Genomic DNA, 24,055 nt, shown 5'->3' with positions numbered 1-24,055 from the left:
GCCCAGTTCTGAATGCTGTCTAGATCATTTTGAATGACCTTTGCTGCTGCAACAGTGTTTGCCACTCCTCCTATTTTTGTGTCATCTGCAGATTTAACAAGTTTGCTTACTATACCAAAATCTAAATCATTAAAATGTAGATTAGGAATAGCAGAGGACCTAATACTGATCCCTGTGGTACACCACTGGTTACCTCGCTCCACTTTGAGGTTTCTCCTCTAATCAATACTTCCTGTTTTCTACATGTTAACCACTCCCTTATCCATGTGCATGCATTTCCTTGAATCCCTACTGCATTCAGTTTGAGAATTAATCTTTTATGCAGGACTTTGTCAAAATCTTTCTGGAAATCTAAATAAAACATGTCATATGCTTTGCAATTATCCACTGTCGATGTTGCATCCTCAAAAAAATCAAGCAGGTTAGTTAGACACAATCTCCCTTTCCTAAAACCATGCTGGCTGTCTCCCAGGATACTGTTACCATATAGGTAATTTTCCATTTTGGATCTCATTATAGTTTACATATAATACAAGTCAGGCTTATTGGTCGGTAGTTACCTGGTTCGGTTATGTCTCTGTTTTTGTGGATCGGTATTACGTTTGCAATTTTCCAGTCTGTCGGTACAACCCGTGTCAAGAGACTGTTGCATGATCTTGGTTAGCGGTTTGTAAATAACTTATTTTATTTATTTGAGTACTACTGGGATGATCTCATCCGGGCCAGGGGATTTGTTTATTTTAAGAGCTCATAGTCCCTTTAACACTTCTGCCTCTGTTATGCTAAAGTTATTTAAAACTGGATAGAAACAGGTCGACATGTGCTATGTTTTTTTCTTTGTCTATGATTTTGCCATTTGTATCTTAGACATTTAACCTCCTCTTTGAATGTTCTCTTGCTGTTATAATATTGGAAAAACATTTTGGAATTGGTTTTAGCCCCCTTAGCAATGTTCATTTCTATCTCTCTCTTGACCTTTCTAACTTCCTTTTTGACTTGTGTTTGCAGTTCCAAGTACTCTTTCTGTGTACTTTGTTTTTGGTCCCTTTTAAACGCTCTGTACAGTGCCTTTTTTCGCTGAATATTTTTTTAAATTGATCTATTAAACCATTTTGGCCATTCACTCAGGCAGAGAGTAGAGACTAATTGGATTACAGCTAAACACATTGCGGACTGGTAAATAAAAATAATAAAGTAGAATACCGTTCTGTATAATCAAAATACAATTGTTTTCTGTGTGGCCGTCAATGTGACTGCTCCCGGGGCTTTTACGTATAATGTAATATATCTCCTTTATTTCTGCACTCCCATGTTTCATGCTCTGTGAGAATATTTAACACATATAGACAGAAAGGTACATGAACACACAGCCTCATATGTGTTACACGACTGGAGAAAATTACATTTTAAAACCAAAAACCACCAAAATGACTGCCACGGGGCTTCTAGTGTTAAAGGCTTTTTATAATATTGGCAAACATCCCACCAACAGTATTGCTAGGCAGTTGTTATTTTTCTCAAATAATCGTACCTAAAGTTCATCTTAAAGTATTGTAGTACAGATCATTGGATTTAAATATTTTCTCAATATATTTGATAGCAGCATGTAGCAATAAATCAAAGACTTTCAACCAGCTACAAATCACTCTGCGTTTACTGGATAGCTACCAACAGCACTTCACTTCAAAACAGTTTAAAAAGATAGAATGCAATTTAAAATTAAAAACACAAAAAAAATCCATAAGGAGTATTAATGGAAAGCATTTACATCAGATGGCTAGATTACTTTTATTTTATCAAAATAAAACAAAAAGCAGGCAACTACTTATTTAGGATGCAAGTCAGCCTATTTATTTATTTTTATTTATTTATTTTTTTTTTAAAGTAAATCTTCCAAAAATCACAGCGTAAAAGAAATATCATAATTAGTTGACTTACCCAAAGGTAATACGTGAACTGAAGTGCAAAAATAGCAATGCCTTCATTATCAAAAGATCCTGCGACTGAGCGGGAGATGTAGCCTGGGACTATAGCTATGAAGCAAGCAGCCAAGAGGCCAGCTCCCTGGTTCCACAGTTCTCTAGTGAGCAGGAAGGTTGAGATGGATGTTAGGCCGCTGAAGACGGGAGCCAGGAAGACACACACATCCCGAATGTGGACAGTGAGGTGGAGGAGGTTTAACACATAATGGATAAGGCCTGCTGTAACCATCAAACCTGGATACACCTACAAAGGGAGGGAGAAAAAAATAAATAAATGAGGCATTCTCATTAAAAAAGCCTTATCCTCCCAGTTTAGGTTTTGTTTACACAACTCTCCTTAGCTTGATTAGATGTACGCATATCCAGTACAAGCTTCATTTATTAATGTTATCCAAACCAAGCTGTCCAAATAATTAAATATATTGCTTAGTTACATGCTACGTGCAGAATTAGCAATGGCAAGAACCACAATTTGAAACGTCTTGTCACATTGTTAGAGAAATGTACTGTAGGTTTGCTCCATAATGAGAAGGTAAGGTACATTTTGCAAAATTATACATCTATAGCAATGGAGGTATTGCTTACCAGAACTCTACCTATGCATCCCCTTACCTGGTTTATATTCATGCCTACAGCTTTGTCATGTAAACTCAACTGTAAAATCACACAACATACAAAAGGAAACTATTCTTAACTAAAGCAATACCACAGTGGCAGTTCAAAAATGGTTGCTTTAAAAAAAATAAAATAAAAAAAAAGGTATTTTATATGGAATGTAAAGGAAAAAACACACTTCTGCAAAGCCAGCATCACTGACCTCTAGCATTTCAAGGACAGAAACATGATGCTATAAACAAAAAAGAAGAATAAGCCACCACATGGTGACAATTAACCAAGACTATTATAGCAGCCCTAAAAAGCTCAGTGCCTGTAAATCACTGCCAATACCACAATGATTGCAGCAATTTACCAACTGTACTTACTGTGCCCCCTACGATCCTTCCCAGAGGATACCATGCTCGCTCATCGAACCAGTTTAAAAATTCATAGAACCCATTTGTTGTGAGGTGATGTGTTGATCTGTAGTTAAACCTGCAAGAGAAAAATACACACTTAATTACAAATAGATTCCTAAAAATAGACTGGTGTGTCACCCCCTCCCCCATTCCTAACCATTTCCATTTCTAATAATGCAATTGAGGGCACTCTATGTGTAAAATGGTTTCTGCCTGCATTTCAGAATAACGTATTGAAAACTGTACTGCGAGAAAGAAAGAAAATGTTTGAACACAATGTTTCTTTGGTTGTCTTGAAAATCTGACCAGATAATATATTCTTAATTTTGCATTTAAAAAGCACACTGTTTTCCCAACAGAGCAACACATTAACCCAGATGTTTTTATAGTAGTGATTCAGCTAAATTCTGCTGAACTAGTTTTGCATAAACACATTGGAAAGGTAGACAGGCATACAATATAAGCATTCAAACAAAACTGCTGAATAAGTCCTATTTAAATTGTAATGCATGTTTCTCACAACGCTTTGCATTTCTTGCTATACTATACAGTCAGCATCCAATTACCCCCCCCACCCCACCCTATTTCAGCACAATCACTTGCATCTTTTCCCTTCTGCTTACATTACACTTGGGGGCTAAAACCCAGGAAGCTTCCCAATTCGAACATATTGGTAACAGTTTAAGCATGTTGTACTGCACCCTCTTTCACTATGGCAAGTTTTCATGTTAATATACAATCTTACCTTTTCCAATAGATAGCCCTGGATAAGGGCGTCTAAGAAATAAATAATAAAAAAAATTGTAGATGGGCTCATCCCTACTGACCATAGAAAGTAATCTCAGGTCACATGCACATACCACCATAGCTCCTGTATAAAGTCTGCATTATGTCCTAAATGACAAAAGTCTGTAGTCCCTACATAAACAATCCCACCCACTTGACATTTAACCCTCACATTGGATTCCTGCCCTTGGCTGCATTATAGTAGCTGTGTTTAGGGGTTATATTGTCCTTTCAGTCCTGGCGGGACCTCAAGGTGCCCAGGGTGGCTTGATCCTGCATATTTAAGCATCAAGGCAATTTTGCAGCCTTGAAATAAACCGATGAGGCCTCCTCAACACCGACAATAAGAGCATAACCTCTATTATTCAAAGTACTTGGGACCAAGGGGTGTTCATTAAATCAGTACTACTGTAACATTAAGACATTTCCAAAATCAAGAAACCTTCAGAAATTACAATACAACTCTTTACATTTAAATATGTAATGCACACTTAACAGGGCAGGAGAGCAGTACACGCACATACCATGGCAAGTTGCCAGGAGGCTGTTCGGATTACAGAAGGGTTTGTTAAATCAAGGTTTTTAATTCCCCACGCAAAATCCAAGCATGATTCATACTGTAGGTTTATTGGTTTTGCTGAATACTGCAAGTAGGAGGACCTTTTTGCAGTTTAGCTGCCTTGACAAATGCTTGCTGTCCAAAATCCTAAACTGTGCCAAACTCACTGCATGAATACTCCCCGGGAGTGGTCATTTCCTGGCAGCGTCACTGGAAGTCATTCTAAGAGCAGCGGGTGATAACGGAAACAATTTGTAGGAAATGTCAGCATGTCAAGAATGTGGTTCACAGATCTTTGGCTAATACTGAAAACTGATGCACGACTACTGCAACTAAAATGAACTACCTTTGTAAAGTTGAAAATGGTTACAATTCAGTGGTGTTGTTTTTTAACTCTGTTTTCTTAGCTGTTTTTGGAATAAAGTCTTACTGTTCAGAAGAGCTGGTGACATTTAGAGCAAATATTCAGAGTGCACATAATTATAAAAAAGGAAAGTTTCCTTTAGGTTTTGCTGGCAATATACTGCTGTGCACTAGATGGTGCTGGGGCTTACTAACATTAAGACCCTTTGGTTGATCTAGCCTACATTACATACATCTGTGGCAGGCAACTCGAGCTGAAGGGGAACTTCTAGTCAAAACACCTACCGACAGACACACAGACCTAACAATATTTGAGCAAATCACATTAAAAACCAATGAATGATTGCAAAAATCATTAGCGAAGAGATTAATAGAAAAAATAAATACAATTTAAAGCTACTTAATCTAAATTTCAATCTGATTTTTCCCAGGGCATCCCTCAATTTACTGAATGAGATTAAGTCTGATTCTCTACACAAAACCTTTGGAGAATGTAAAAGGTCATTATAGAAGTGAGACTGTGGCGCTACAAGAAACCTCTGAAGCCTTCCACAGTCTTCTCTGCAGATAAGTTAAAACCGAATGCATAAAAGTCTTCATATAAGCAGGTGCCAGGCTAGAGATACAGTATAACGTAAGACTAAAGATTAAAATGGCAGCTGTAACGAGATTGAACAGCATCCTTTTTGAATTTCTTGCTTACTTTATGTATTTTGTCCAAAATGAACAAATTCAGTCCTGCTTCATCATCTTGAGTGGGGGAGGCAGGATGGTTCAATAAAAAGGAATTTCAATTTGATTTGTGCAGCCTAAAATCACACTGTACAGTAGCATGCCTACCAGAAGCAACCTAGTTAATGCAAATAAGCAGTACAGCAAGTACAAAAGGGTTGATTGCAGCCTGTTTGTAGAAAGGGAACTGTATGCTGCACTGTCATTTCAAGCTTATTTTGCAAGCATGTAGCCTGGGACTATAGCTGTGAAGCACCTCGAAACAGAAAAACACTACTATGGCTGTGAACTCATTTGAAATCTGTATGAACCAGTAGACGTTGAATAGAACAACTTTCTTGTAGTGTTTGTTTTAATGAGTTATAGGCAAAAGGTGTCCCTATAGGGAACATTTTTTATTCTCATATAAAAAGTTAACATAGTATTAGTAGAAATTGCTAACGTTGCCCACCGCCCCATTTCTGTCCTGAACTGTACCATTCACCAATATATGCGAAAGTTTATAAACACTGTTCTCATGTGTCTGGTATATATTTTCTGTACAGCCATTTCAGTTATGCCTCTAGTGCAGGGGTGGGCCCTAAATTACTTAATTGGACCAATTATTACCAATTACTGGTCTAATTAAGTAATTTAGAGCACAGTTGGAACAAAAGCCAGGAGGGACACCGGCCCTCCAGGACCGGAATTGCCCACCCCTGCTCTAGTGTCACACTTTGTCATTATTCTTTCTAGCTTTTACACACTTCTCATGCTGTATTTCTGATAGCTATGCATTTCGAATTTATTTTAAATTGCTGCGTACATCATGTTCTCCCCACCCCAAACCACGATTTATATATACAGTTGTGACAGGGAGATTCCTGTTGCTGGTTCGTGGTGGGTGTTTGTGCGTGCCTTTGAGAAAGCAGCTGTGACGCACAACAGGAGACACGTTGCTAAACGACCAGTTGAGCAGTGGGCTTGCCCTGCGCTAATTGAGAGATCCGGATTGGCTGGGGGGCATGCCCGTGGATGGGTGCGGAGCTCAAAAATCAGCTGCGCTACAGCTCAGGGCTACGGCAATGCCATTAGCACACAGATGGGCGCTTAGAGAGCTTCTGTTTGCATCAAGGAGCGGAGCGTCCACTCCGCAGGACAATTACTTCGAAACCCTTCCATTCCAAGACGGTGCTCGTGAAGGCATTGCCCAGCCGAGGCCGTGTGAAGAGACAGGAGTCTCCGTGAGAAAGCCGGGACTCCAGGAGCCCAAAAGTAGGTCAGTTTAGGGCATGTTGATCCCACCACAGTATAGAGAGTGTTATGTAGAGTAGTAGGTTCCTTGTAGTGGGACTAGCGCTTGCCATTTTGTGTGGCAACCTTTTTTAGCTTTGTTTTGTTTTCGTTTCTTTAGTACGTGACACTAGGGCTATCATTGCTGGTACCCTAGTGTCAGCACCTGGTGTTAAGAACATAAGTTAGTTTACAAACGAGAGGAGGCCATTCAGCCCATCTTGCTCGTTTGGTTGTTAGTAACTTATTGATCTCAGAATCTCATCAAGCAGCTTCTTGAAGGATCCCAGGGTGTCAGCTTCAACAACATTACTGGGGAGTTGGTTCCAGACCCTCACAATTCTCTGTGTAAAAAAGTGCCTCCTATTTTCTGTTCTGAATGCCCCTTTATCTAATCTCCATTTATAACCCCTGGTCCTTGTTTCTTTTTTCAGGTCAAAGAAGTCCCCTGGGTCGACATTGTCTATACCTTTTAGGATTTTGAATGTTTGAATCAGATCACCGCATAGTCTTCTTTGTTCAAGGCTGAATGGATTCAATTCTTTTAGCCTGTCTGCATACGACAGGCCTTTTAAACCCGGGATAATTCTGGTTGCTCTTCTTTGCACTTTGTGTTGTAAATAGATCCGCGTGCCTGAGCGGCGTGTCAACACCAATGCTCTGTCTCTGCCTCAGTATTACCCAGTGATCAACCTGTTATAACAGTATGTATGTAGGTGTGTATGTATGTAGGTGTGTATGTATGTAGGTGTGTATGTATGTATGTAGGTGTGTGTGTATGTAGGTGTGTGTGTATGTATGTAGGTGTGTAGGTAGGTATGTATGTACAGTGCCTTGCGAAAGTATTCGGCCCCCTTGAACTTTGCGACCTTTTGCCACATTTCAGGCTTCAAACAAAGATATGAAACTGTAATTTTTTGTGAAGAATCAACAACAAGTGGGACACAATCATGAAGTGGAACGAAATTTATTGGATATTTCAAACTTTAACAAATAAAAAACTGAAAAATTGGGCGTGCAAAATTATTCAGCCCCCTTAAGTTAATACTTTGTAGCGCCACCTTTTGCTGCGATTACAGCTGTAAGTCGCTTGGGGTATGTCTCTATCAGTTTTGCACATCGAGAGACTGAAATTTTTGCCCATTCCTCCTTGCAAAACAGCTCGAGCTCAGAAAGGTTGGATGGAGAGCATTTGTGAACAGCAGTTTTCAGTTCTTTCCACAGATTCTCGATTGGATTCAGGACTGGACTTTGACTTGGCCATTCTAACACCTGGATATGTTTATTTGTGAACCATTCCATTGTAGATTTTGCTTTATGTTTTGGATCATTGTCTTGTTGGAAGACAAATCTCCGTCCCAGTCTCCGGTCTTTTGCAGACTCCATCAGGTTTTCTTCCAGAATGGTCCTGTATTTGGCTCCATCCATCTTCCCATCAATTTTAACCATCTTCCCTGTCCCTGCTGAAGAAAAGCAGGCCCAAACCATGATGCTGCCACCACCATGTTTGATAGTGGGGATGGTGTGTTCAGGGTGATGAGCTGTGTTGCTTTTACGCCAAACATAACGTTTTGCATTGTTGCCAAAAAGTTCGATTTTGGTTTCATCTGACCAGAGCACCTTCTTCCACATGTTTGGTGTGTCTCCCAGGTGGCTTGTGGCAAACTGTAAACGACACTTTTTATGGATATCTTTAAGAAATGGCTTTCTTCTTGCCACTCTTCCATAAAGGCCAGATTTGTGCAGTATACGACTGATTGTTGTCCTATGGACAGAGTCTCCCACCTCAGCTGTAGATCTCTGCAGTTCATCCAGAGTGATCATGGGCCTCTTGGCTGCATCTCTGATCAGTCTTCTCCTTGTATGAGCTGAAAGTTTAGAGGGACGGCAAGGTCTTGGTAGATTTGCAGTGGTCTGATACTCCTTCCATTTCAATATTATCGCTTGCACAGTGCTCCTTGGGATGTTTAAAGCTTGGGAAATCTTTTTGTATCCAAATCTGGCTTTAAACTTCTCCACAACAGTATCTCGGACCTGCCTGGTGTGTTCCTTGTTCTTCATGATGCTCTCTGCGCTTTAAACGGACCTCTGAGACTATCACAGTGCAGGTGCATTTATACGGAGACTTGATTACACACAGGGGGATTCTATTTATCATCATTAGTCATTTAGGTCAACATTGGATCATTCAGAGATCCTCACTGAACTTCTGGAGAGAGTTTGCTGCACTGAAAGTAAAGGGGCTGAATAATTTTGCACGCCCAATTTTTCAGTTTTTTATTTGTTAAAAAAGTTTGAAATATCCAATAAATTTCGTTCCACTTCATGATTGTGTCCCACTTGTTGATTCTTCACAAAAAATTACAGTTTCATATCTTTATGTTTGAAGCCTGAAATGTGGCAAAAGGTCGCAAAGTTCAAGGGGGCCGAATACTTTCGCAAGGCACTGTATGTATGTACACACACCCACACACAGTGGTTTGCTGAAGGGTTCACCCCCCTGCAAAGCTTTCACATTTTGTTGGCACCTGAGCATACTCCATGACGCTTTCAAATTAGACTTTACATGTAGAATCTACACAAACTACTCCACATTGATAAAGTTAAAAAATGAATATAGAATATAAATAAGTAAGATTTACAGAGAAAAACAGATTCATCTCAGTTGCATAAGTATTCAACCCCTTTGCTACTGCAGCCCCAAAATCAGCTCAGGTGCAAATGATTTGTTTGAAAGGTCACACAATTAGTGAAATGGTTTCAGCCTGTGTACTCAAAGTGGTTTAACTTGTAGATAATTTCCCTCAGGTATAAAGACGTTCAAGCTGCAACTCACATAGTGATCCAACAAAGCAACCATGATGATCAAGGAGCTTTCAAAACAAGTCAGGGATAAAGTGGTAGAGAGGCACAGAGCAGGAGAAGGGTACAAGAAAATTTCAAAAGGTGCCGATTATCCCTCTCAGCACAGTGAAGTCCATCATTAAGAAGTGGAAGATGCATCATACCATCCAAACACTACCCAGATCAGGTCGCCCTCCCAAACTGAGCAGCCGGGCAAGCAGGAAACTGGTTCGGGATGTCACTCTGAAGCCAACTCTGACCTTGAGAGATCTGCAAAGTTCTGTGTCTGAGATGGGAGTCAGTATTCAAACATCAACAATAAGCCGGTCCCTACACAAAGCTGGCCTGTATGGACAGGTGGCAAAAAAGTCATTACTCAAAAAGCCTAATCTTAAAGCACGTATGGTGTAGGTGAAAAAGCATGTAAAGTGCCGTGAAAAAGTATTTGCCCAGTCTGATTTTCTGCATTTTTGCACATTTCTGAGAAAAAATGACAAAGTTTGGTGCTTCTTTCATTTGTTTGGAAGCAAGGTAATCAAACATGCAATCTTCAGGTGTGAAAGTTATTGCCCCCCCCAGTTAACTCAACCCAATTAAAAGGGATAATTAGGGTCAGCTGTTTGAGTACTTTGGTTAACAACCAGGCCTGATTTGGGCCAGCCCTGCCCAATATAAATCTGACTAACTTTGGCCCTTACCATCACAGCGAAGTTGTCAGCACACAGGTTCTAGAGGCCCATCATGCCACAAACAAAAGAAATTCCTGAAGACCTCCGGAAAAAAGTTGTTGACGCCTTTCAGTCTGGAAAGGGTTACAAAGCCATTTCTAAGTCTCTGGGGCTCCACTGAACCACAGTCAGAGCTATATTGTCCAAATGGAGAAAGTTTGGGACAGTAGTGAATCTTCCCAGGAGTGGCCGTCCTGCCAAAATCTCTCCAAGAGCAAGGCGTAAAATCGTCCAGGAAGTCACAAAGAACCCTAGAACTACATCCAGGGATCTGCAGGCCTCTCTTGCCTCGGCTAAGGTCAGTGTTCATGACTCACCATCAGAAAGACACTGGGCAAAAATGGGATTCACAGCAGAGTAGCATGGCGGAAACCATTCCTCACTAAGAAGAACATGAATGCTCGTCTCAAGTTTGCCAAAAAGCACCTGGATGATCCTCAAGAGTTCTGGAACAATGTTCTATGGACAGATGAGTCAAAAGTGGAACTTTTTGGCCGACATGGGCATCGTTATGTCTGGCGAAAACCAAACACTGCATTCCACAGTAAGAACCTCATACCAACGGTCAAGCATGGTGGTGGTAGTGTCATGGTTTGGGGATGCTTTGCTGCATCAGGACCTGGATGCCTTGCCATCATTGAAGGAACCATGAATTCTGCTCTGTACCAGAGAATTCTACAGGAGAATGTCAGGCCATCCGTCCGTGAGCAGAAGCTGAAGCGCAGCTGGGTCATGCAGCAAGACAATGATCCAAAACACACAAGCAAGTCTACATCAGAATGGTTGAAGAACAAGAAATTTAACGTTTTGGAATGGCCTAGTCAAAGTCCAGACCTAAACCCCATTGAGATGTTGTGGCAGGACCTGAAACTGGCAGTTCATGCTCAAAAACCCACAAATGTCACTGAGTTGAAGCAGTTCTGCATGGAGGAGTGGGCCCAAATTCCTCCACAGCGCTGTGAGAGACTAATCAATAACTACAGCAAGCGTTTGGTTGCAGTTATTGCTGCTAAAGGTGGCGTAACAAGTTATTGAGTCTAAGGTGGTGATTACTTTTTCACACTGGGGCATTGGGTGTTGCATAACTTCCTTTAATAAATAAATGAAATATGTATCACATTTTTGTGTTATTTGTTCACTCAGGGTCCCTTTTATCTAATATTGGGTTTTGGTTGAAGATCTGATAACATTCAGTGTCAGAAATATGCAGAAAATCAGACAGGGGCAAATACTTTTTCACAGTACTGTATATAATTTCAGTACTGCCCTTGAAAGCATAATTCAAGGTGTGTTCTCATAGCAACACAATTAGTTTTAGCCCCAAATGTCAGTAGTTTTATCTGTAGAAGTTTCTCGATGTTGAGGTTTTACATATTACAGTAAAATGCTACTGATCCAATATGTTGAGACTCTAATACTGTGATGTTGGCAAGCAAATAAGTACATTTCTGGCAAATAGTCAACCCATCAGCCAGGTTTAAAATTGCTTTCATACCAATCTGGAGGTGCAGTACACACACACACTCAATGTGCTAGTGCGAGCAAACGTTTTATAAACCAACTGGTTTCCTGCTTGTAAATACAAGGTCATGTCTGCATTGTCGGCACATCCAAGTTCAGCAATACAGATTTTTCTGCAAGGACATTGTGGTAATATGTACAGATTGTCCTTAAGTGATGAATACAGTATAAAGAAAATGATATTTACTCAGCACACAGCATTTGCAAGAGTTAGGGGAAGTTGGTCTTCACTCCACACTCAACAGGGTTTCAGCACTGAATATTTCAAGGGTGAATGAGAGCTTGATGGTTTGCTTGTCTGCCAAGAGCAGACTGGAATTTGGGCTTCATCGCTAAGCCACTGGCACCTCTTCTGTTCTAAGCTGGTATTGGGTGCTTTTCTGTGTGCTAATGAATGCACTACGGTACACAACACAGTGGTTCCCCTACCATTCTACAGTCCACCGGGTCAAAAAAGGCATCCGCCGGGCCTACAGCAGTGGATCTTCAGTAACGTTTAATGGCGTTTCAGCGGTATATGTCATCACTTCTTGTCTGATTAGGCTTTCCTTGGAGGTCATCTCTGGTTGCTCTCATCCACAAAATAACAATGCAAATGCTTGTTCTGTCTGCGTCTTGTTAACTGGCAAGTCACTTGTAGTTGTAGTGGCACAGTTCTTGTCGTTAGTGGGACTGCAATCCGTCAGCCTAACTAGTCTGGAAAGCATTGCTTCAACTAGAGTGGCTTTGGCTTGTTCTGATTGAAAATCCAAAATTGCAAAAATCGTGGATCAAGGAATGATGCGAAAAGCAGTGGCATAACTCCTTCGCCTGGGTCATTCAGTTGATGTAAACTAAATCGCTGTGATAAAATTACATAGTAGTTTTTCCTCGCAAACTTTGGGCATTTGGACTTTGCAAAGCAGGTGTTGTGTCCCCGTCACAAGCTTCAACGGGAACTTCGCTCAGTCTGTATTTTATCCCTGTTGCAACTGGGTACATGGAACTAGCTGTAGTGTTTCTCTGCGCTTAACAGTATTGTAGCTAATTCGAATGGCTGAAGTAGAGGGGGTACCTTGGCCATTAGCTTCCACTGCTCAGTAGTTAGATCTAAAGTAGCAGCACCAGATTGTCAAATCAGGGTTTGACAAAACTGCAATTACTGGCCACTTCAACTCAAGCAGACGTTCAAAACATGTAATATGCTGTGTTCCATCTTGTTTGCACATCCTGTATTAACTTTAGTGGCGCCATTACTGTGTGTTTTCTATTTAAAGCACTCGTTAACAGCTTTTTTTTTTTTTTTTTTTTTTTTTTTTTTTAAATGTGCAAGCAGTCTTCTTGCTGTTGCCACTAGTGTGTACGGCTTGAACATCCTCCAAACTGTTTTGCATAGGTTTATATTGTGCCCTTAAAAAGTTCCCCAGTATGATCGTTTACATGCGTAAGTAAAGGCATTGCTCTGCAAATGTTTCAACAGGGCATTGCGTACCCCTGAGCAGGACTCGCAATCAGATTTTTTAAATGCAGCTCCCTCCACGATGTATCAACATCCACTGTCAGATCTGTTATTTCTTTTGCTCTGACACTTTTTGGCTCGTTTTTCTTTCCACAATACGATGCCACTGTAGTAGTTCCTTTTGTTTTTTAGTACTCACATTGTCATTTTGTTGGACGGAGCCTCACTAAATGGTCCTGCAAGTTTGTGGTATTGCCGGAGAAGCTCAGCAAAGTTTCACAAATGTCGCATTTTACCATTCCATTTTGTTCTTTCGAAAAAAAAATTTCCAAAACGTGGGACGCCATTGTTAGTAATTTAACCGAGAAAGCTTTAATCCTGTAGCAGCTGTACTGGTATTTCATTGGGTTTGTTCTGTTCACACTTTTGACTGAGTTCCCAGGTTGATTCTAGAAAATGTTTGTATGTAGATGTGTGTGAGGGGCGGGGTTTTGAAAGAAATAGAAAGCAAACACTGCAACATGTTTCCACATCTGTAATGAAGCTGGTAGTGTAGCTGCAGTTAGAAGCTCTCCCCACAGTAAAAGGCAGTCAGTTTGAGTCCCTGAACACAACACAATAAGAGCAGCTTAATCTTACTGTCATTTTACAGTCGACAGTCACTTCAGGTTCTGAACGCTGCTTGCGCATATCTGGTCAATAGTTTTCTTCTTTTTTCTCTCGAGGAAAGAGAGTTAGCTACATTTGTTTTGAGCAAGGACACACCGTTACTACTATTTACTCTTAATTTTCATTGACACATTTTTTTATGATGGCAATAGCTTACCCCAAAAAACAAAAAAGCTACCAAACCTTGGGGCTTGAAAGGAGTCTAAAGTTGTTCCTTTTAAATACATTTAAGAGCTAATGGCAAATTGGAGTAAATAGATTTGAAAATCTGGCCCAAAGCATACTGTTGAAGTTTTTACTTCCACAGAGCTCCCAACAGTATTGTAGCTTAGTGGATCTAGACAGAGTCTCTATACAGGCTTTGCTCTCAACAAAAACCAAACTCTAATTTGCAGTGTACTGTTAGATGCCTCAAACTTTTTGTTGAGCATTTGTTGTTTTCTTAAAATGGGAAGCAGTATAAAAAAAAAAAAAAAAAAAAAAAAAACACAACACCACACACCCACCTGTGGACACAAACTGTAAAATGTGTCGATTTCTATACGCAACAGCCCGATTTACTCCTGAAAAGGACCATTTCAAACCAATTCCACAAACCATCAACAAAAAATACATTGTGAACAGCTTGAACCGCTCTCACTTTCTAGCCGATTAAAGTCCATTTCCACACTTAGAAGATATTTAAACAATGTCTTGACAATGAATCCAACAAAGCACTCTGGTCAGTAAATGACTGCCGATTCTTACTGTGCTGCTTTAATACACAAGCACTCTGCTCCTCTCTTACGCTAAATCCTCAAGCTAAACATTTTATATTGTTTGTGTTTTTAATAAAGTACTCCTTAGAATTTAACTTTTAACCTGATTAAATAGAGTACATCAAATCATGTGATAATCTTAAATTAGGTTTAAGACCAGAGCATGTTCTGCTGTATCGCCCAAACAAGAGCATGATTATTCACTTTCGGAATAAGTGGCACTTTGTTTAAATTAACTCATTTTGTAAAGAGGATATTCATCTCCTTTACTAAAAGACAACACACACACAAAGTACTTCAATAGAAGTGGCTCGTGAAAACACACTGTAGCTCACACAAACACACTACAGACTTACTGTATCAACAAACATGGTCAGAATTTTGTATAGAGAAGAAGTCGCTACTTGCAAAAGATAAAATACCAGGGGCATACACCAGAAGTGTATGACACAGCACATGGCTGCAGGTTCAGCATGAAAGCAAAAAAAATACTTGGTTTATTATAGTAGCCAGAGTGATTGTCTTTTTGTCTAATTTACTTTCTTTGAAAGATTTTTAACAACCAAAACGAGTATGAAGGGCCGAATGGCCTCCTCTCGCTAGTAACATGTCTTATGTTCTTATTAAGGTGCACTGGGGTGTTTTGATGGAGACATTTGACTTGAATGTGCTTGAACAGAATTCTGTCCTAATAGCACGTAAGAGGAAGGCATCTACATTAGTGGCCCATTTGTTTTAGAAATGTAGTATTAAATATAAAGCTTAACTTTGAATTTTTCACTATTGAATTGCATATGTGAGCAGTGTTTTTAGTAAAGCAGTTTTGCCAGAAATATGTTTTTTTATCCGCTGAACTAATTTTATTAAATTATTTGGAAGTGGTATGATTCTCAAAATATCTAACACTATACAAAATGATAAAATGAATGCAGAGTGTTTAAAAATAAGGAATACAACATGTGTGTATTCCTTAATGTAACACATCACTGTTTGTTTAAAAAGAATTGTTTCACAGTGCACATGAATCAATCAGGCTAGTCTAATTTATCATTATAAGATTCAGTCAGTCAGACAGTCTGTCAGTTTGTCTATCTATCTATCTGTACACACTTGTAGTCAAACGTTTACATACCCCAATGGAAATGTATAATTTAGAAAACATCTTTTGTAGCCTTTTTGTGGATGAGGAAAAAAAAAAAAAAAGTTAAGAAATATCTACAATTAGTATTTTTTTTTGCAAAAAACTCAAAAAATGCCAATTCAAAAAGTATTCATACCCTTTGATGCTATGATAGTACTGTCTACAAGGTGCTAGAAATTTCAATGATAAAGCAGAACCTAATTTTAGAAAAGTTTAGAAAATGTTGGATTGTAGGTGAACACATTCTTAGAGAGTATAAAAGGGTTAGGCATAGGATGATTTCTGTCATTACCAATAAGTCAATATAGCAAAAAGTAAAGAGCTATGTGAAGACCTTGGGCAGAAAATTATTTATTGTCATAAGCTGGAGAAGGATGCAATATTTCCAAGCATTTGAGTATCCCAGTTTCAACTATTGTTTCTATTACCAAGAAGTACAAGACTCATGGTACTGGCACAACGCTCCCTCAGTCTGCTTGTGCTACTCGGCAACTTTAGGTAAGTATTCACATCTCAGCTGGGCTGATGAAGAAATCACTCCACCATTTGCTACACTCTGTTTGAAGAATTTCCGTAACTTTTGGTTGTACAATTTTTCAACATTTGCGCAAACGCCTCTGTCAGGTCAAAATTTAATAAGTGGAATATGGAAGTCACTGTTTTTTGTTTCTTTGCAAGTAAAGCAGTCACAGTACTGCTCTGGATTTCCGCTTTTCAGTGAATCTAAATGCCTGTCAGACGAGTTTCAGTAGAGATCTACAGTAACAAACAAGAGCTTACCTCCATTGCTGTGTAAAACTCCTGCTTTACATGATCTGCTGCAGACACATTTTTAGCCTTTTTAGAGACATACATTTTTTTGTTTACAGTGTGTATTATTTTAAATTTCCTGCTTAGATTGCATACAGTGACATGACAATCACTGCACAGCACTGTGTGCATGGTGAATATTACACGCAGGCACATAGAGCTGTACAGTTTCGTTAATCTGATTTTTAAATGTTTTTGTATGAAATAAAATTAATTATGAAATTATTTGTATTTAAGAATATTGTAAAAATGCAGGTATCGGGCTAATTTCACTATTTCTGCGCAGCCCGTGAAATCGCGATTCACAGGGCCTTATCCACAGCATTACAAAAGATATTGGCCAATCATCTGAAACCCTCCGCTACAAAACTTGGTTTAAAGCTCAACTGGATGTTCCAACATGACAACAATCCAAAGCACACACCAAAATCTACAGAATGGTTAAATAAGAATAAAATCAAGGTTCTGGAATGGCCTAGTCTTTGGTATGAGTTGAAGAAGGTTGTGCACCAGAGAAGTCCTCGGAATTTGAATGAACTGGAACAATTTTGCATTGAAGAATGGTTAAAAAAAAAAAAATATATATATATATATATATATATATATATATATATATATATATATATATATATATATATATATTATAGGGCATAGTTAACAAATATACAGTACGACAAAAGGGGACTGAGCCATCACAGCTCTACCAGGACACATAATCTTAAAGTGAAGTGTAATAACTCAAACATTTATTTCAGATTAGTTTGAGCTACATTTTAAAAGGACATTCCACAAACATGAACTGTTAGAATCTAAACAGATTATGCAGAGATTAATAGAGTTGAATAGCTAATACTTGAGATTTCACAGGGTCGCCTCTGCAGGATCATTGTCGCAAAACAAGAAATCACATTCCGTCCACATTCCGTGTGTGTTGCAGCCTTTACACAGTATTTCCATCTTTCTCATGCTTTACTGTCAGACTGCAACAGAACAAATAAACAGTGAACGTTTTGCAACAAAGATGGCTCTCTGGTGCTACAGACTTGTGGATTTATACTGAATCCACCTGCAAATGGGCAAATAGGATTGAACTTCAAACCTAACTTAGTTGGATATAATTGACTTTGGTCAGTAGCGCTAGAAAGATTCACTCAGAACTCTATCACGGCTATAACACCCGCTGCAACCACTTGGGTAGAAGGTGGTTAGAGATCAGGGATAAGAAGTTAAAGCAGTCAAACTTTACTTAATGGGTTGAGTTTGCATTTTAGTCTTGGCTAATACAAAAGCCTTTTGGTGTTTTGTAAAACAGTAAAGTTTGCTTTGAATACACTTTCACAGATCTTATGGTAGTAATACAGTGGCTGCAGATGTGTTTCAGGCAGGCTGATTCTATCAATGCCAGGCAACGATTGCTTTTGGAGACTAGGGGAGGTGGAAAATAACACGTTTCTGCTCTCTAAATTCAGGTTTTTTGGAGTGGTTCTAAATGACCTACTGTACCTTACAGAGACTGTGGAAAATGTACTCAGCCTGGCTTTAAACCAAAGTACTGTACTTCAGTTTATATTAGTCATTTTAGAGCAGGACCATTATGATATATTCTATGAGCATCACCCACGATCTGGGAGGGGGAAAAAAAATATTATATATATATATATATATATATATATATATATATATATATATAATAATTTCGGGTAATGCATTCTGCTACGGAACACTTGTAAATGGAAGATACAGCCACAAATTACAAATCCCAAATGGTAATGCTACCTGAATAACTGTAGTACAGTACATCTGGGAATTTCTCAATTTTCATCTAAGGAAAAGAAAGGGGGTGTTACAGTACTTTGATGCTTAGTTTTGCATGTCACTTCCTAGCAATGCATTAACTCAATTTTTACAAATATGGAACATCTAACCACATGCATGCCTTCAAAGGATAAATGAATCGGAGCATTTTGAAAATCAATTGTTTCCTTTTATAACTTGCAGCAGACATTAGAGCCTGCAAAACTGAATACAGATTATAGCCAGACAGACTGGAGTGAGATTTCCTTGTTCATATATGTAGAGAGCCCAGTTTAGGTCTAATACTGCTTGCTAGCATGAGTCAAATCTCAACCAGAATGTGTTCACCATTGGGCTACAGTGGAGTAGCAGTAATAAATGTAGCACACTGAAAAATACATAGTAGATCCGGTTTAAAATGTTAAAAGAAACTTAATGGTCACTGGTTTGAAGACCTTCACATTTACCTATTGTATGGCAACAGTTTAGTAGACCAAAGAAATGCGTGACCACTTAATTGCACAGCCGTTTTAATCCATTCCTGGTTTTACTATGGAGTTTAAGACACACTTGAGCTTGTTACCTATACACTGTGGCTAATCAAGCTTGTAATACAAACTGGAATGGGTGAAACTGCTATGCAATAAGATTTTTATAGACCTCCAGGTAATTCTTTAAAAACAAACAAGGGCACTCCTTGCCATTTCACCTTCATAAAAGTTTTTTTTTTAATTTTTGGCTTCAGAGCTACAACAGCACCCACTGCACAGTAGTCAGAACAGGAGGGATGGAAGGAGTGAGAAAGATTCCCCCCCTCACCCACTCCCCTGTTTCAATATCAAGAAATTGGCACCTTCTGGCTTCACTCCATCCCCATCACCAATTGGTAGAGCTGGGATTCCAATACTCAACCTTCTTATAAGAGGTCAATGCACTGGAGAGCTGGATTCACAGCCTACTTCATGTTCTACTCTCCAGGATTTCAAGAAGTTCAGCGGGTCAAGCCTCTGCTAAGGATTTTACAGCTCTATGGGTTCCAACAGAATTAGGTTTTACCAGCAGTACAGCAGCAAAGATGAAAAAGACAACACACTCCACTAGGGCTGCAACAAAGGGCACATTGACCTTTGAAGGTTCGAACCTTCGATGGTACTAATTTACATAATTTACTAGTGACTTCATAGCTGCTAGTTTATATTTGATTAAAAATCCTATTATTTTTACAGGTAATCCATATAAATGGAATAAAACATTTCACATGTATTTTAAAATACATCATATAGAACTGTAATCATGTTTTTATAATTTCAATTTATGTACACGTAATTAATGCTGCTTGCGATATACTTAGGGCCAAAATCGCGGAATTCAGAGAAAAAAAAACGAATTAGGCACCCGAGGACTATCACAAAATCAGTTTAAACAAACACAATATATATTTTAAAAATTACATTGAAATAGCACGGTGTCTGTATGACAAGAGGCTTCAAGAAACACACGTCATGGGAATGCATGAAAACTATTGTTGCACCTCTCAGCCACCATACACGACCGTGAACTGTAAAAAAAAAAAAAAACAAAACAAACCCACAACAACTGCCTCTTGTGCCACTTCAATTGCTAGCTACCGTTATCACTGCAATTGGGGTGGGAGGGAGAGGGGAGAATAACCTACAAGTTATTCTGAGCAGATAGTACTGTAATGACTACTGCAGAATGTAGGGTCTAGTTGCTGCATTTTCTCTCAGGGAGATATTACTTAAGTGCCTTTTAATCAATTAGAATAAATCAAAATATTTATTTTATTTACATTGTCATTATTAATGAAAACATTAAATCTATTTTGAAATGTTATAGTTCAGCTTCTGTTAAAGAAAAACTACTAAAAAAAAGTTAATTTACAATGTTCCTAGTTTGTTTATTACATTGTGCCAATTTGTACCCTTTTTTTCTGAAAGCACTTTGATTAAAACCCGTTTAGAAATGTCATTTTTTCATGCATTTCTAGCTTCATCATTGCTGTCAATGTATCACACACTTGTGGTTATAAAAAACAACTAACAAGTTACAGATTTTTAAAACCAAAAACTCTGAAACAGTAAAAAATAAATCCGAAAATTCAAAATAATCAAACTGATTTCATAGGGCCCTATATACTGTATACAGTAAGCTTGCATTTTGGCAGCATCAACTGCGTGGACGGCAAAACAAAGCTTTATTGAAACAGTCAACTTGTGGTTGTCACGTGACCCCAGAGATTGGTTGTGCCTCCATGATACATCAAGCCTGCACAGTTTCCATTCAAATTTTTTTTTTTGGTCGTCTGGGCATTTAACAAAAAAATACCAAAAAACAGCAGAGGGCCGGCGAGACATTTCTTTCAGTACTGCTTAAGCTATACAAGGCTTTGCTGTCGAGATGGCAAATTAAGAAATTAAAGGTTTGCCTCTGGATAAACACGAGCTGGAGGGGGGAGGGGCGGATGGTGCTCAGTTTTCAAAATTCAAATTACTGTTAGCTTATATTTTGTATGTTTCAAAATATATTCTATCACTTATCTTACACTGTCTTGTACACTAGGTATTCAGTACATAGTTTACTGAAGCACTACAACCGCTATAGGTAACCCCCCCCCCCCCGTGCTTTGGCATACTATACCCTGCTCCATACACGGCAGCGGAGCCATAGAGCTGCTACGCATAACAATTTGGTAGTGGATTTTAATCCAAAAATTTTGGTTTAAGTAATTTGCATTACACAAAATCAAAAGATCAAATTTAATGTGTCATTTATAGTATTCACACATTGGCAAACTGTTCCTTTTAACAGAGAGGAAAAAAAAAGAAAAAGTGTGTGAATGCCGCTTTTTGAATCTTCGAAGGTTTAAAACTACCTTCAAATTCCTGGCTAGCGAACGAACCTTTGAACACAGCCCTACACTCCAGTGTGATTGGGTTATCAGCCTGAAAACAGACCAGAGAAGTCCCTTTAAAACTGCTGAACCAATGTACCAAGAGTTGCATTACTGCATCAGTTCTCTGTCAAGTGACATAGTAGCACTCAGGGAAGAGTTATATTTGTACTGTCCCATATTCTTAGATCATTAACAGCCAAAAATGACTCAATTTAGAACCAGGACTGCAATGTTTATAAAATCAGCCCTGTTTCCACTGTATTCTCCAGTATGTGTCTGCATGAACTATCAGAAAGGTACCTTTTTTTGCCCCACACGATTAACTAGTGTTTAACTAAATGATTAAAACAAACACCTAGATTATATCTGTCTGTGTATTTCAGTCTCAGTATACACGATAGCCTACGTGCAGTCTCCATGAACAAATTCATAGCAACTCCCAATTACACAGGCGATTCATAAGAACATAAGAAAGTTTACAAACGAGAGGAGGCCATTCAGCCCATCTTGCTCGTTTGGTTGTTAGTAGCTTATTGATCCCAGAATCTCATCAAGCAGCTTCTTGAAGGATCCCAGGGTGTCAGCTTCAATAACATTACTGGGGAGTTGGTTCCGGACCCTCACAATTCTCTGTGTAAAAAAGTGCCTCCTATTTTCTGTTCTGAATGCCCCTTTATCTAATCTCCATTTATGACCCCTGGTCCTTTTTTCTTTTTTCAAGTCAAAGAAGTCCCCCAGGTTGACATTGTCTATACCTTTTAGGATTTTGAATGTTCGCCACGTAGTCTTCTTTGTTCAAGACTGAATAGATTCAATTCTTTTAGCCTGTCTGCATACGACATGCCTTTTAAACCTGGGATAATTCTGGTTGCTTCTTTGCACTCTTTCTAGAGCAGCAATATCCTTTTTGTAACGAGGTGACCAGAACTGAACACAATATTCTAGGTGAGGTCTTACTAATGCATTGTAGAGTTTTAACATTACCTCCCTTGATTTAAATTCAACACTTCTCACAATATATCCAAGCATCTTGTTAGCCTTTTTCTATAGCTTCCCCACATTGTCTAGATGAAGACATTTCTGAGTCAACATAAACTCCTAGGTCTTTTTCATAGTTCCCTTCTTCAATTTCACTATCTCCCATATGATATTTATAATGCACATTTTTATTGCCCGCATGCAATATTTACACTTTTCTATTAAATTTCATTTGCCATGTGTCTGCCCAATTTTGAATGCTGTCTAGATCATTCTGAATGACCTTTGCTGTTTCAACAGTGTCTCCTCCTATTTTTGTGTCGTCTGCAAATTTAACGAGTTTGCTTACTATATCGGAGTCTAAATTATTAATGTAGATTAGGAATAGCAGAGGACCTAATACTGATCCCTGTGGTACACCACTGGTTACCTCACTCCATTTCGAGGTTTCTCCTCTAATCAGTACTTTCTGTTTTCTACCTGTTAACCACTCCCTAATCCATGTGCATGCATTTCCTTGAATCCCTACTGCGTTCAGTTTGAGAATTAATCTTTTATGCGGGACTTTGTCAAAAGCTTTCTGGAAATCTAAATAAACCATGTCGTATGCTTTGCAGTTATCCATTTTCAATGTTGCATCCTCCTGTGTAAACCGCATACAAATGACACCCACAGATGCTTTAGTACTATTACATTTTTAACTGCAAGTTTTAGAAAAGTGCACATTGATTTTGGCGAAAACATTTTTAAAAATATCTTGCACTATTGGCATATTCGGAAATTGAGCGCTTATTTTCTGTGCCTATGTCAAGTAAACCAATTGTGTAAAACTCAATTTGCAGGTGGTGAAGGCAGGAAATTCCCTAGCTTCATGTATTTTACCTCGGAGGTATGGGCACAAATCCAGTCAGACATTTGGTGGTGTCAACCTAGCTCACCACCGAGAAAACCACCATAAAAACTGGAATAAGCAGTCTCTATTTGAGGAAGCCATGACTTAAATCATTTAAACAGTTCAGACAAACAGGTGATACTTTATTTAACACAAAAGGCTATGGAATCACTTTATAAATGTACTTGCAAATAGGAGGCCAGACCTAAAATGTCAAGTGTGTACTAAAAAAATAAATTCCTAAAGCAGTTTTCCAAAACAGCAGTGGGAACATCTGCTGAACTGACAAACAAGCCTTCACAATCAGGATTTAAAAAGCCAAATATGTAAGGGATAATAGGAACATCTCTCTCGCAGCTGCACGTCTGTTCCTTGTTTATAAACTGTATCTATCCCTGCATTCCTTCGGCAAAGGAGATACATTTTTTTAATAAGTAAAAAGTAAAAGAACCTTAAAAGGTTGAGTCAAGTTCGATTAAAAGCAGAAATGCCTACCTGGCAAAATCCATGATTAAAATCTATATTAAGTTTAAAAAAAAAACACTATTTAGTAGTAGAGCCTTCAAAATAGTATCTTGTAACTATTCAGTAACTGTGTGCAATCTTAAACTGCTGTTGTAAAACTGAGACCTAGGCTACCCCATTACAACTAGGTTTGTTGCGTCTGTACTCAATTGTTTGTTGACTCATTCTGCGAAATGGTTAATCTATGCAGCTGATAACTGCAATGAACAGCATGTTTATATTTTAAATATTTTGCAAGTATTGTGTATGAAAATTGGTGACTGCAACTTTTAATTGTGTAATATGGGAAATGCAGTGTTTGCTCCAGGACTTACAGACTGAGGGTCAATGTGG

General features: G+C 38.7%; 1 protein-coding gene across 1 annotated transcript in view; it reads right to left on the bottom strand.

Annotated features, from left to right (window-relative positions):
• The window catches only part of LOC117400398 (dolichyl-diphosphooligosaccharide--protein glycosyltransferase subunit STT3B), a 64,128-nt gene that overhangs the window by 24,451 nt on the left and 15,622 nt on the right, over positions 1 to 24,055 (bottom strand). Inside the window, exons 2-3 of the mRNA XM_034000296.3 lie at positions 2,966 to 3,074; positions 1,939 to 2,226 (exon numbers count right to left, since the gene is read on the bottom strand). Of these exons, the coding sequence (XP_033856187.2) occupies positions 1,939 to 2,226; positions 2,966 to 3,074 (397 nt within the window). The remainder of the gene's footprint in view (positions 1 to 1,938; positions 2,227 to 2,965; positions 3,075 to 24,055) is intronic.

This window comes from Acipenser ruthenus, chromosome 4 (genome assembly GCF_902713425.1).
Source record: "Acipenser ruthenus chromosome 4, fAciRut3.2 maternal haplotype, whole genome shotgun sequence".
Classification (NCBI taxonomy): domain Eukaryota; kingdom Metazoa; phylum Chordata; class Actinopteri; order Acipenseriformes; family Acipenseridae; genus Acipenser; species Acipenser ruthenus.
The sequence above is the reverse complement of the archived record's forward strand: the minus strand, read 5'-3'. Positions and strand labels throughout refer to the sequence as shown.